This window comes from Gopherus flavomarginatus, chromosome 2 (assembly GCF_025201925.1).
Source record: "Gopherus flavomarginatus isolate rGopFla2 chromosome 2, rGopFla2.mat.asm, whole genome shotgun sequence".
Taxonomy (NCBI): Eukaryota; Metazoa; Chordata; order Testudines; family Testudinidae; genus Gopherus; species Gopherus flavomarginatus.
In genome coordinates, this window is record NC_066618.1 from 259,831,923 (window position 1) to 259,846,552 (window position 14,630).

Genomic DNA, 14,630 nt, shown 5'->3' on the forward strand with positions numbered 1-14,630 from the left:
AACAATGTGGTCTCCAGAAATGGATGCAATATTCCAGTATTGGTCTCACTAATGCTGAATACAGAGGGCTAGTGGAACTTGTGGATGTATGTATTTTTAAGCACATAAAAGATTCAATTTAAGTTTCTCTGAATCATAGAATATCAAGGTTGGAAGGGACCTCAGAGAGTCATCTAGTCTAACTCTCTGCTCAAAGCAGGACTAATCCCCAGACAGATTTTTGCCTCAGATCCCTAAATGGCCCCCTCAAGGATTGAACTCACAACCCTGGGTTTAGCAGGCTAATGCTCAAACCACTGAGCTATCCCTCCGTCGCCGAAGAAAGGTGGTCACATTAGCTAACCTATATAACCCTCTATTATCATCACTGTTGTCCTCATCCTCCCTCACTATTTCTTCTATTGTTTATTACATCTACTTATAACATCTTGTCTTAAACTGGATTATAAATTCTACAAGGCAAGGACTGTGTCTTTCTTTGTATTTTAATAGCAACTAGCACAATGGAGCCCCGATCCTTATTGGGACCCTGGGGCACTACTGCAATACAAATATAAATAAATACACCTGCTTCACTAGAGATTGTTTATAGGTTCTATTCTGATGTCAGCTCCTATCCTTTCTTTAATACACAAAAAGTACATGTTTTTCTTATTCAAACCTTAGTACATTTCTATGTAATTTCTTGCCTCGACATTCTAGTTGTTGTCTTGTCAGTCTCTTCACCACTTCTCCATAATGTCTTTAATGTTTTACACAGAACTAAGCTGCATCTTTAATTTTTCATGTTTTTCCCATTTCATTCCACGAGTGCGTTGGCTTCCTTTGAAATGGAGAATCAAGTTCCAAATTCTCTTGGTAATGTTCAAAGCATTCATATCCTCATGATCTGGTTCGGACTTGTATTCCTTCTTATGTCTTGCATTTTCCTTCTGACCTAAATCCACTTGATCTCTCAAGTACTGCTTACTTATACTTATTTTGGTGGAACCCTCTAACTCATGCTATTCTTCCTGATGCCAGTGCTGGCAGGTTCAAATGTAAACGCAGAGCGTCCTAGTTACACTTCTATTTGTAGATTATTTATTTTTTTGCATCATATACATGATTTATCTTTTAACTTTTTTGAATCCCTACAATACGTATTCATGGATCAATATATGATCATTAATAATATTTCCATAAAGTGTTAAAACTATGTAGAAATCAGCCATTCTAATTTTTTTTTGCAAAGAAAAGAATGATTGGCTAACTTGCTATTCCTATTAGCAGTGGATCTGCAAGAACTGATTTCTGTGATTTGAGCAACTTCAGACTTTAAAATGGATATGTTGTTATGAAAAATGTCCTGCTTCTGCAAATGTCATCAAGGATGCATGCTGATCCCTGGTGGAAAATCCTGTAAATGTGAATATGTGCAGTATTCAATCAGGAGCTATAACTCCCAGTTTTCATTAGTTTATATTAAAGTATCATTCATTTTTGTGGATAGTATTTACTAGGTAAATGATTTATTACAAAATAGGCATGATCAAAGGAGAAGTCTGATGCACTGTGTATTTAAAGATTTACAGTCAAATTTGTCAAAATGTGATGGCTAAGATGTTACTTCCCTAATATCAATGAAAAGACATAAAAATAATAGAATCACACAGGGAGTTAAAGTTGCACACCACACATCTTTTCCTACAAGCCTTAGCTCCCCCGCAAGCATAAACCCTCAGTAACTATATTAGCCTTACACAGTATCCTGATTGGCAAACAAGCAGATATAGCTACCAATTCTAGATGGAGACTTCAGGTATGTCTACACTACGGGATTATTCCGATTTTACATAAACCGGTTTTGTAAGACAGATTGTATAAAGTCGAGTGCACGCGGCCACACTAAGCACATTAATTCGGTGGTGTGCGTCCATGGTCCGAGGCTAGCATCGATTTCTGTAGCGTTGCACTGTGGGTAGCTATCCCGTAGCTATCCAATAGTTCCCACAGTCTCCCCCGCCCCTTGGAATTCTGAGTTGAGACCCCAATGCATGTTGGTGCAAAAACATGTCGCGGGTGATTCTGGGTAAATGTCATAGATTCTTAGACTCTAGGACTGGAAGGGACCTCGAGAGGTCATCGAGTCCAGTCCCCTGCCCTCATGGCAGGACCAAATTCTCTCTTGACCATCCCTAATAGACATTGATCTAACCTACTCTTAAATATCTCCAGAGATGGAGATTCCACAACCTCCCTAGGCAATTTATTCCAGTGTTTAACTACCCTGACAGTTAGGAACTTTTTCCTAATGTCCAACCTAAATCTCCCTTGCTGCAGTTTAAGCCCATTGCTTCTTGCTCTATCATTAGAGGCTAAGGTGAACAAGTTTTCCCACTCCTCCTGATGACACCCTTTTAGATACCCGAAAACTGCTATCATGTCCCCTCTCAGTCTCCTCTTTTCCAAACTAAATAAACCCAATTTTCAGCCTTTCTTCATAGGTCATGTTCTCAAGACCTTTAATCATTCTTGTTGCTCTTCTCTGGACCCTCTCCAATTTCTCCACATCTTTCTTGAAATGCAGTGCCCAGAACTGGGCACAATACTCCAGTTGAGGCCTAACCAGCGCAGAGTAGAGCAGGAGAAAGACTTCTCGTGTCTTGTTTACAACACACCTGTTAATGCATCACTCGTTCCTTCCTCCGTGAAAGCAGTGGCAGACAATCATTTCGCGCCCTTTTTCCCTGTATTGCCCTGGCAGACACCATAGCACGGCAACCATGGAGCTCGTTCAGCTTTTATTTTGCTGTCACCGTATGTCTACTGGATGTTGCTAACAGACGCGGTACTGCAGCGCTACACAGCAGCATTCATTTGCCTTTGCAAGATAGCAGAGACGGTTATCAGTTGTTCTGTACTGTCTGCTATGCCATTGTAAATTGGCGATGAGATGACGGTTATCAGTCATTCTGTACCATCTGCTGCTGTCATGGGTACCCCTGGCTGAGGTCGGCCGGGGTTGCAAAGACAAAAATGGGAATGACTCCCCGCGTCAATCCCTCCTTTATAGTATCTAAAAATAGAGTCAGTCCTGCCTAGAATATGGTGCAAGTTTACTAGAGAACCAGTGTATCAGAGAGCACAGCCGCTCCATGTCAGATCCCGCAGAAATGATGAGCTACATGCCATTCTAGGGGGTGCCCCTGCAACAACCCCACCTGTTGCTTCCCTGCACCTCCAACCCTCCTGGGCTACCATTGCAGTGTCCCCCCATTTGTGTGATGAAGTAATAAAGAATGCAGGAATAAGAAACACTGACTTGTTAGTGAGATAAAATGAGGGGGAGGCAGCCTCCAGCTGCTATGATAGTCCAGGCAGGACATTAAACGGTGCAGGGGAGAGGAGCCCAGCATCCCACTGCTATGATAGTCCAGGCAGTACAAAATCTTTTCTTTACACATGAAAGGGAGGGGGCTGATGGAGCTCAGCCCCAGTTGCTATGATGAAGATGGTTACCAGCCGTTCTGTACTATCTACTGGGAATGACCGGGAGTCATTCCTATTTTTACCCAGGTGCCCCCGGCTGACCTCACCTGAGGCCAGCCAGGAGCACTCACGGGATGATGATGATGACGGATAGCAGTCATATTATACCGTCTGCCACCGGGGAGAGGAGGGGAGAGGATACTGCTGTTCACTGCCACAGCATCGCATCTACCAGCAGCATGCAGTAAACATAGAGTGACATTGAAAAAAGTCAAGAAACGATTTTTTTCCCTGTTCTTTCATGGGGGTGAAGGGAAGTAAATTAACAAGCTATACCCTGAACCACCCCAGACAATGTGTTTGACCCTACAGGCATTGGGAGCTCAGCCAGAATGCAAATACTTTTCGGAGACTGCTGGGGACTGTGGGATAGCTGGAGCCCTCAGTACCCCCTCCCTCCCTCCATGAGCGTCCATTTGATTTTTTGGCTTTCCGTTAATGCTTGTCACTCAGCACTGTGCTGTGGACTCTGTATCATAGCCTGGAGATTTTTTTTCAAATGCTTTGGCATTTCACCTTCTGGAATGGAGCTCTGATAGAACAGATTTGTCTCCCCATACAGCGGTCAGATCCAGTATCTCCCGCACGGTCCATGCTGGAGCTCTTTTTGGATTTGGAACTGCATCGCCACCCGTGCTGATCAGAGCTCCACGCTGGGCAAACAGGAAATGAAATTCAAAAGTTAGTGAGGCTTTTCCTGTCTACCTGGCCACTGCATCCGAGTTCAGATTGCTGTCCAGAGCGGTCACAATGGTGCACCGTGGGATACTGCCCAGAGGCCAATACCGTTGATTTGCAGCCAGACTAACCCTAATCCGATATGGTAATACCTATTTCAGCGCTACTCTTCTCGTCGGGGAGGAGTACAGAAACCGGTTTAAAGAGCCCTTTATATCGATATAAAGGGCCTCGTTGTGTGGACGAGTGCAGCGTTAAATCGGTTTAACTCTGCTAAAATCGGTTTAAACGCGTAGTGTAGACCAGGCCTTCTTTTCTTTCCCCTCTTAAATCATTCACTTAAACTCTCAGCATGATGTCATCCAGAAAGGGTCATTTTGACCCATGTCTGCTCGCACCAAGCCCACTGATCGCATGATTTTATGTGGTCTTTACTTTGTGGGCTGGTTCCCCTGCTGATATTCCGAAGTTTGATGTTGAGACATAAACACACATATTGATCTTATTTTAACCATTCAAGTGCAGCTTCAGCACTTTCAGTAATTTTCCACTTCATTTATCTAGTGCTAAGAGAATCCTGCCTCCAGAATCCTCTAGCAAGTTCAGACATACCAAGCCATATCAAACTCCTGCTTGCCACATTTATTCACGTCAGTCACAGCAATTCGTAATAATTCAGCACTGTTCCAACACCAGGCATTGAGCTAAATAGGAATCACTGCTTGCTGAATTCTAAAGTACAGAGTGTTCACCTGGTTTAAACCCAAGGTAATGATCTGCTCAGTCAGGCAAAGCAGAGACCAGAGTGCCAATAAAGCAGCATTCCCTGCTGTGGCTGATACATAGCATGTGTGGCAGGGAATACAACACTGCAGAATTCTGCATAAAACATTGGTTTCATTACAGGTGCTGACATTCTTTCTGCTCTTGATTAAGAGGATGAAGAGAAGGATTTAATGGCACACACATGGGTACTATCAAAGGGGCAGAGATGGTTCTCCAAGATATCTCAGCACCTTAACCATAGCAAGAGGAAGTGGTAAAGAGCATACCACACAAACAACATCTGCTGGGCCCAGTGAGTTATTCAGGCCCTCTTCCTGTTTAGAAAGGTTTACATTATCCAGTTAAGGCACAGAAACAATACCATCTAACTTAGGTGACCAGTTATACGCTTAAATATTGATACTCAAAGGAATCCTCACTGCTAGCAGTTCACCAACAGCGCAGAGAATGACATTTGTCCACTCCACATTCGTTGAACAAAACTGAAAAAATCAGTCTGTTCATGGACAACTTGGGCCAAGGAAAAGGTTAAATCTGCAGACCAAATTGTGTGTTGGGAATTAGTCACCTGGCTCTAGGTGTGGTGCCTGTAGAAGCCTATTAACACTGTTCCATATTCAGCTAGAGGAGCTACAGACTACCTCTTAGGGGGCTTATTGACAAGGAAACAAGACAGCCCAGGACCATGTTGGAAAGGAAACTGGGTCTTCTGGATGGCCTGCAGGCCAAAAGACCATCCTGTGGTGACTGCCTCTTTTCAGATGAGCAAAAATCTTACAATAAAATACATTCTTCTGTTAAACCACATTCTTTCCCCTCATGGGAGAGTGATCTTTGCTTCCGGGGGCTGCTGGATTCATTCTCCTTTCTTTCCTGGTTCTACTTCTCAGTCTTTCCATGGATATTTAACTCCATGGAGGATTTAATATCTCATTTACTAACGGAAATCTTGTTGGAAGATATCTATTTTGAGCAAGTACCACTAATAGCTGGTGTAAAAGAAGATGAAAAGAATAACTAGTGAGACTACCAACACAACCCAGCAGGGTTAACCCTGCCTAGAGCAGGAGTTCTCAAAACAAATTTTTTGGTGGCCTCAGAGTGCGGCCACCAACTCTTGCTGGTGACCACTCTGACAATTTTTCCTAAAATACTTACCGGTAATTAACTTTAGTAAAAACAAATAAATATGTCCACATAAATGTCCAAATCATAGTAATTTATTTATGTAATCTTTTTTTCAAACTCAATCAAAATAATGTACAGATGTCTCTATTCTTTACTGAACCTAAACAGAATAGAAACATAAATAAGGTGCTTTGCATGTTCTTGTCTTTTGCTGCTGTTTCTTTTGCTTTTTTGGTTGCTTTTTTGTTTTAGACTTGCTACCTAGTAAGTGTGCTGCTGTGAAAAATGATATTTGTATATTTGTTAATACCATTTTTCACAGAAGCAGACTTGCTAGCTGGGAGGCAGTGAAAAGCAATATTAACAAACATTCAAATATCACTTTTCACAGCAAATTTACTCAACGCCAGCAAGCTGGGGTACAAAATAAGCCCTGGATGGGGAGGCAGGTAGGGAGGCAGCAGGGGCCAGAGGCAATGGATGGGGAGATGGGGGAGCAGCAGGGGCCAGCGATTATAAGAGGGGTGGTGAGATCAAGGAGAGTGTCCAAAGCCTGGGATCCGGGCTGAAGCCCCGCAGCCAGGGACCAGATCCTGCCACCCCATGACTAGAACCTGCCACCACCACCCCAGGGCTGAAGCCAGAAGCCCAAGCCCCACTGGCCTAGGAAGGTGGAGAACTTACCGTCTGCCTGATCCTCTAGCATTTCTGGCTCCAGAGGGGGGCAGGGCCCAACCCCTGCTGGCAGTCCTGGGAAAGGGGCCATTGCTCCCCCCACCCCAATCACTACTTAGAAGGCTGTTGCATCAAGAAAAGCCCCTGGTGGCCGCATTTGAGAAACGCTGGCCTAGAGTGTGGTTAATTTGTATATGAAAAATATTACAACAGTGCAGCTGGCAAGAGCAATTGGCAAGAGAGCACTTCAGCCACATACAGTCAGTCACCAAAAGTGACTGACTGTATGTTTGTTTACACTAGAGAAACTGGCAAGCTAACCACTGGTAGAAGCCAATAGGACTGCTCCTGTGAGCATGTGCTCACCACAAAGAATAAGGGTTGCACAGTCTATCCTTTAGTGAGAAAACTGGGGAAATATAGGTCCTGTAGGAATTATTATTAATTATTTTTCAGTTGTGCTCCTAATGTTCTAAAAGCTGTATAGACAGAGGAAGGCACAATCCCTTCACCAAAAAGATCAGTCTAAAAAGACAGACCAACTAAGAAAGAGGAATGAGGGACCAAATGTAAATAAAAGTGGTCTGGATCATGTCTGCTCATATGTTACTCGATGATAGAAAAAATCTTTAAAAAAATAATTTTTCCATTTTTCCCTCAACTTTGCTGTTTCTAGGGTGACCAGACAGCAAATGTGAAAAATCAGGTTGGAGGTGGAGGGTAATAGAAGTCTATATAAGAATTTATTATTTGTACAGCCCTGGACATTGATCAGGACTCTTAGTCACTTTCATAATATAAATATTTAATCATATTTTTATTGGATTCTGTTTATTTTAATTCCATGTATTCTTCTTCTTTTCTTTTTCAGTTGTAGACCTTTGTGCTTTGGATAACCAAGGTTGTCAACATGAGTGTGTAAGTATGGATGACTCCTACTACTGTAGATGCCATCAAGGATTTATTCTAAATCCAGACAGAAGAACTTGCAGAAGTAAGTTGTGATGAATTTTAAGTACTATGATAAATTTGCTCTCCTTATACCTCCTAATTTCCAGTGGTGACTCTCCCACTGCTGTTCCTGAAGATGCTGAGGACATTCAGTAGAATGTCAGGGATGGACTAGCTCCTGGAGTCATAGGAAATAAAAGCGGTGGAAGTTTCCTCCTTCTCTGGGGACAAGGAGTTCTTAACATGAGGCCATGCTTCTCCCTAGGTAGCAAAATAAAGGCTTCTGATTTTACCTGATCCCTTCGGATTGCCAGAGTTCTTTATTTTGAGTGTCCTCCTTCCTTGTGCAATAGACCTGAAAAACATATTAATTTTATACAACATAATTCTTAAATTTTCTTTGTTTATAAAACAAGTTTAATATTAAATGCAAATGCCCTGTATTAAGGCACTGTTAAGGTTGCATAGCTAAGTATGCCACATTCAGGAAATGTAAAAGAAAAGGTTGAATGTACAACATTAACTCTGCTTCTTTCTATATATGGATTATGATAAAGAAACTTAATTGCTGTGACTGTGAGTGGGTGCAGCTCTATTAATTTCAGTAGAGTTACACTGCTTATACCAGTGATTAATTTAGCCCATATTTTTAACAGTGTGAACAAATCTAGTTTATGAAATAATGCAGTACAATATGAGAGTCTTATACAACCCTAGAAACACATGGGTGTGTAATTACAATTACAGGTTGTCTAAAAGGCTATATCATAAAGAAACACAATTAGTCAGAGTACAGTTGGTGCCAGTCAATGTAGCTGGCAACTTGCAGGCTCTGGTAGCCTTGGCAGGCACCAGTCAGATGCAGGTCTATTAGAATTTTATGTGAAATACATATTTCCATACTTGTGTGTGTATATATCCACATAAGCATGCAGTTTGAAATATTCTCAGTACAGCGTAAGTGCCTCCTGTTGCTTGGGTAGCAATCCAGATCCATTGTTCCCCCAAAATTGTGAAGGATTTTAGAATGTGGGATTTTTTTTTCCAGTTTAAACTGATCAAAGACCTTAAAACATCATAAAAAAGCTTAAAGCAAGTTAAATCTTTACATCAGCTATGGGGATTAACTGATATTAGTTTTAAACTGTTGTATGCATTTAAACAGATCTAAACCTCTGGAGCATTTTAACCTGTTTTAGCTGCTTTAAATACTTTAAATCAGTTTAAAGTGCAAAAAACATTCCCAGAACTACAATTTGAAAAAAAAAAACACGTTGGATAGATGTAGTGGGGAAGGAAATACTGAATAAGCAGCAGCAACCAAGCAAGAATGGACTGGAGCCAGGACAGCATTGGTTAAGATCAGTTCAGGATGCCATTGCTGAATTTAAACATAAATAACTTTAAAACTTACCAAACCACTTCTCTGCAAACTGGACTTCTTTTGTACCTTGCAAACCAAACCCAAGAATAAAGAAAATGGACTGCAAATTGCAATTGGTTTAAAGTCAGAACATTGTTCAGATTAGCCTGGGATTAGACTAAACTGATTCAGAGCAAGGATGTGTCAGAGTTCCCCTGTGTTCTAAATCACACTGGCTTTAGGTCATTGTGAACACACAAGGAAAAGCTTCAAAATGACTAATTTTTAAATGTTCAAAGTTTAAAACTCAACATTATTTTCTACAAATTTGGCCTGACAGGTAAGTCTCAGTGAGAGCAGCAAAACTAGCGAAGATTCAACCCATGTTAAGAACAGAACATGTCAAACAGACATTTTTTTGGAGCTTTGATAAGTGCACAACTAGATTAAGGTATAAGCACTATAGCCCGTGCCTAGGGCTCCAACTCCCAGAGTCTTTTGATTATATCAGAATTTTGGCTTTCATTTACAAAAAGAAAAAGAAAATATTAAGCTTCTAGCCTCTTATGGACACAAAGAAAAGCCCGAAACATAAATAAGTGTTACTAAGACAGCTTGAAACAAAAGCACGGAGAGGTGTAAACTACTCATCCATTTCAAAGTTAACTGCAAGATACACTGCTCTGGGGGTTTGCCAACACTAGCCCAAGCAGGTATACCGTGTACAACTTGGCTCCTGGAATACTTATTAGCGGCCTTCCTGCCACCATCGTGGTTGCTGATTCTGCTCCTTCCAAAGGGAAAGGAGCCCCTCTTGTAATCTGTGGGATGCAATGGGACCCCATGCTGCTACCTCTGGGGAGGAGAGGAGCCTCCTGCGTTCTAAGTCTCAATCATATACCAGGGCCCCACTGTGCAAGCCTCTGTACAAACACATATCTCATATGCTCATCTTAATTAATTAGCCTCTTAGAGTTGATATGGTTATTTCCACCTTTTCATGTTCTGTATGTATATATATCTCCTTACTATATGTTCCATTCTATGCATCTGAAGAAGTGGGCTGTAGCCCACAAAAACTTATGCTCAAATAAATTTGTTAGTCTCTAAGATGCCACAAGTACTCCTGTTCTTTTTGCAGATACAGACTAACACGGCTGCTACTCTGAAACCTATACATCTTCATGATATCATCTCACGAGCAACTTAAATGAGGGAACTGCAAAGCAAACAAACCTGAGTTGTTCAGACCCTGACTTTGCAGATAAAGCAATGCTCTGATCTAGTGCAAAGCACTCAAAAGCACACTAATACACTTCTTATAAATCATATCTAACTTGTATGCAGTAAAATAGTATTACCAGGTAATTTGTTAGAAAACCAAGTGATACATTTTCACTGTGCTCTATGGGTATTTAGCTGCAAAAATACTAACACTCATTTCTGTACATCCTCCCATTGAAAACTTATCCCCTAAGGGTTCATTAAAAATATGTATGATATATTATAGTCTGTGTGAAAATGGAACAATCTGTTTTTACAGCTTGAGAAAGTATGGCAAGGTGTCAGGAGCATGTCCTGAAAGAGAGATGTTCATTTAAAGAAACTGAGGTAATTGTTTTTAATTTAATTTAATTGTCTATGTTCCTCATTGCTGTCCATTTTTTTTCTTTTTATAGGACCAGATTACTGTGCTTTGCAGACCCATGGCTGTCAACAGGAATGTGTTAATACAAATGATTCCTATTTTTGTCAGTGCCGACACGGGTTTACTCTTAATCCAGATAAGAGAACTTGCAAAAGTAAGTTGTCCTACTGTATGCAATAAAGTTCACCTGCTTTTACTTCTGAAAACCTATATGGCTGAATTTACAGAAAGATCAGAGCCTCTTCCATAGTAAAGGCTGAAACAAACCTATTTTAAGGTTGATTTTTAACCTCAGCCCCTTCCTTCAACCCATAACTTGGCCAAAAACTAAACCAAACTCCTTGATATTTCACAGACCAGATTTTACACTACATTACAATTTTTCTGAAGAGTTTGAAGCAATTCTGGGGAGTACTATGGGACATATGATGGTTCAAAACCAGGACATTCATTACTTCTTTGAAATGTTCTTGTAGAGGTTTGTACTCAGCCCTGCGGCACCTCCTGCTGGTCTCTCAGGGAATTAGCTCAATTTCCAGCCCAGAGCACCCTCTGCAGGCCAGTGATCCGCCTGTCCTCTGGCCCCCGTGTCCCTCCCAGGACCCCAGTGCCCTGTTTACCTGGGGTGCTGCTGCCTGGCAATAATCTCTTTCAGCCTCAGGGTCTCCCCCTCCCAGGGGAACCCCCACCCACTATCCCCACTTTGCCTCAGTGTATGGCTACTGCCAGTCATCATCTAGCCCCCACGCTCTGGGGCAGACTGCAGTATCAGCCTACTCATCACTGGCAAGGTTGGGTTTGGACCTGCTGCCTTTGTCTATCACTGGGCTGCCCTCTGCAACCCCCAGTACATATTGGCCTTATGCTAGGCCACAGCCTGGGGCTTTCCAGGCTGGAGCTCCCCAGCTCCTCTGCCTTTCCCCAGCCCTGCTCCACTCAGGTACCCTGTGTCTAGCTCCCTGCAGCCAAGCCCTTCTCCCTCTACACACAGAGGGAGACTGTTTGGGCTCCTGGCTCACAGCGTTTTTATACAGGCCAGCTGTGGCCTGATTGAGGCGTGGCCCCAGGGCCGGCGGTACCATTTAGGCAGTCCAGGCAATTGCTTAGGGCACCAGAATAAATGGTGGGCTCCGTTTTGCCAGAGGGGGCGGCAGGTGGCTCCGATGGAGCTGCCACAGTGGTGCCTGCGGAGGGTCCGGTGCTCCACGGCTCCGGCGGAGCTGCCGCAGTCGTGCCTGCGGACAGTCGGCTGCTCGCGCAGCTCCGGTGGACCTCCCACAGGCATGACTGCGGCAGCTCCACTGGAGCCACAGAGCACCGGACCCTCTGCAGGCACCACTGCGGCAGCTCCACGGAGCCGCGGGACCAGCGTGCGGGGCGGTGAAATTGCCGTCTGCCTAGGGCGCTCAAACCCCTAGCGCCGGTCCTGCGTGGCCCAGCTGCAGCTGCTTCCCCAATGAGTCCAGCTTTTAGAGCTGCAGCCCTCTCCAAGGCTGCTTTTTAAACCCCTCAGGGCAGGAGCGGATAACCACCCTGCTACAGTTCTTATTTGGGCTAGTAACACAAGTGGTTTTGGCCTAAATACTTCAATTTATGTTGTAGCCAAGGACAGATGCCTTTGACTAATTTTGGGAAAGTAGGGGATGTATTATTTAGTTATTAAAAGCAGTTTACATTTATATTTTAATCACTACAGAGTTTAAATCGGGGGTCTCAACTATTTTCTTTTTGAGGCCCCCCAACATGCTATAAAAACTCCACTGCCCAGCTGTGCCACAATAACTGGTTTTCTGCATATAAAAGCCAGAGCCGGCATTAAGGGATCACAGCCAGGCAATTGCCTGGGCCCCATGCCACAGGGTGCTCCGTGAAGCTAGATTGTTCAGGCTTCGGCTTCAGCCCCAGGTGACAGGGCTCAGGGCTTCAGCCCCAAGCAGTGGGGCTTCAGCTTACTACCCTGGGCCCCAGAGAGTCTAATGCTGGCCCTGCTTGGCGGCCCCCCGAAACCAGCTTGCGGCCCCCAGGGGCCCTGGCTGAGAACCACTCCTTTCAATCACCATCCCAGTTCCTTACAAAACTTAGAAAACACTCTCCATTGTATTAGCTTCTTAAATGGGGAATGGACCTTGGTATAAAACAGATTTTCTAGGGAGGACGTGGAATCTCCATCACTGGACGTTTTTAAGAGCAGGTTAGACATATAACTATCATGGATGGTGTGGATAATACTTAAGCCATGTTTACACTACAAAGCTTTCCTGACACAAGCATAAAGTCGCAGCACTTAGGTATGCACGTGCACAAGTGATATACTATCTCCTTGCGTCGGCACTGCATGTACTCTCCAGGACTACTTGTGTCAATGGGTAGTTATTCCATTGTGCAACCTGCCACCATTCAACACGCTGTCTTTTGAGTAGTTTTGGCAATGCCTGATGGGGCAGAAACGACTCACGTAGGGGTGACTGGGAGCAGGGGTCAACTCCCCATAATGCACTATTATCCATCCCATAATATATCTTTATCCCATAATTTTTGCACCTATTTTCAATTTCCTGTGAACCTGCATGGGACTTGTCGCTGCCTGGAGTATCCGGCAGAAGCATGAAGATTGCATAGCTCTGCGCTTTTGTCATGAGCACTGCAAACACAGAACGCACCGTTCTCTGGTATTTATAGAGCTGCAAGAAGAGCTGCAGGGAACATGATGGTCAGTTTGCTGTGGGATATAGCGAGAACCAATTCAAGGTTATTGGTGGCATTTACAGAGCAGCAGCAGATGGTGGAGCACCATTTCCGGTGTGGAGAGGGAACCTCTCAAGGCCGCATCAGCTGCAGCTAAAACGTACAGAGGTACTATTGTCAGTACAATAGAAATGGAAAATGAAACTTCTTATTCAGCACTCCCTCCTTTCATTGCTGCCCTAAAGTGTTAAACAAAATGAGTTTATTGACACTTCTGCTTTGGAGTGCTTGTGCCTGGTGCCATTCTCTGCTCAAGCCATGGTGAGTATGTGCTGCCAGGGGTGAAGGAAACGAGAAGGGAATTGCTCAGTTGCATGAAACTATGAGTATAGGGCACTGGCACTGAATACTGGCACCCTTTTCCACAGATGGTAGTGGTTTTGGCTGATATGTCACTCCTGAGGGTAACAAAGCCACAGAGAGCACAACTGTTGCTGGCGTTTTCAAGTCACCTGGATCTGAATGCTGCTAGACTGTGTATTTGAATGATGCCTGCTAAAGTTATCGCCAACTGGTATGCAGGGCCGGCTCCAGGGGTTTTGCCTCCCTAAGCAGCCAAAAACAAAACAAAACCTAAAAACAAACAAACCCATGATCGCGATCTATGGCAATTCAGCGGGAGGTCCTTCGCTCCAAGCGGGAGTTAGGGACCCTCTGCCGAATTGCTACCAAGTAGCTGGACGTGCCGCCCCCTCTCTGGAGTGGCCGCCCCAAGCATCTGCTTACTAAGCTGGTGCCTGGAGCTGGCCCTGCTGGCATGGGAAAGTGTCCTATTGCGGAGTTAAAAATAAGGCTGCCATCTCTAGAAACCTTGGGAGAGGATTGCAGTGTACCTCCAGGAAAGTTTCATCGAGATCTCTCAGGAGAACTCAAGAGACAGCGCTGTGTACATAAACAAACTGTTCCACATGGCCCCCCTCCCCTGCCTAACTCTTGAGGGGAATGAAAAGCAGATAGCAATTCCATCTCTTTGTTGTATCACTACCTACTGTAGTATGAGTGAATTAATGAAAAGTTGATAGGTGTGTCCAGCTAAGTTGGGGATGCTGTCACTCAAATGGGTATTTCATTTACATGCTTAGTCGAGGTTCCTTCCCCTGCATCAGGCTCACCTGTGCTCGACTG

General features: G+C 43.7%; 2 protein-coding genes across 11 annotated transcripts in view; one reads left to right on the top strand and one right to left on the bottom strand.

Annotated features, from left to right (window-relative positions):
• Positions 1–14,630, bottom strand: part of NIPAL2 (NIPA like domain containing 2) — a 434,384-nt gene that overhangs the window by 151,740 nt on the left and 268,014 nt on the right. The window lies entirely within an intron of this gene.
• MATN2 (matrilin 2) overlaps positions 1–14,630 on the top strand; it is a 123,502-nt gene that overhangs the window by 68,894 nt on the left and 39,978 nt on the right. For all 10 annotated transcript variants that reach the window (XM_050940647.1, XM_050940649.1, XM_050940639.1 and 7 more), the window contains exons 6-7: positions 7,670–7,792; positions 10,792–10,914. In XM_050940647.1, the coding sequence (XP_050796604.1) occupies positions 7,670–7,792; positions 10,792–10,914 (246 nt within the window). The remainder of the gene's footprint in view (positions 1–7,669; positions 7,793–10,791; positions 10,915–14,630) is intronic.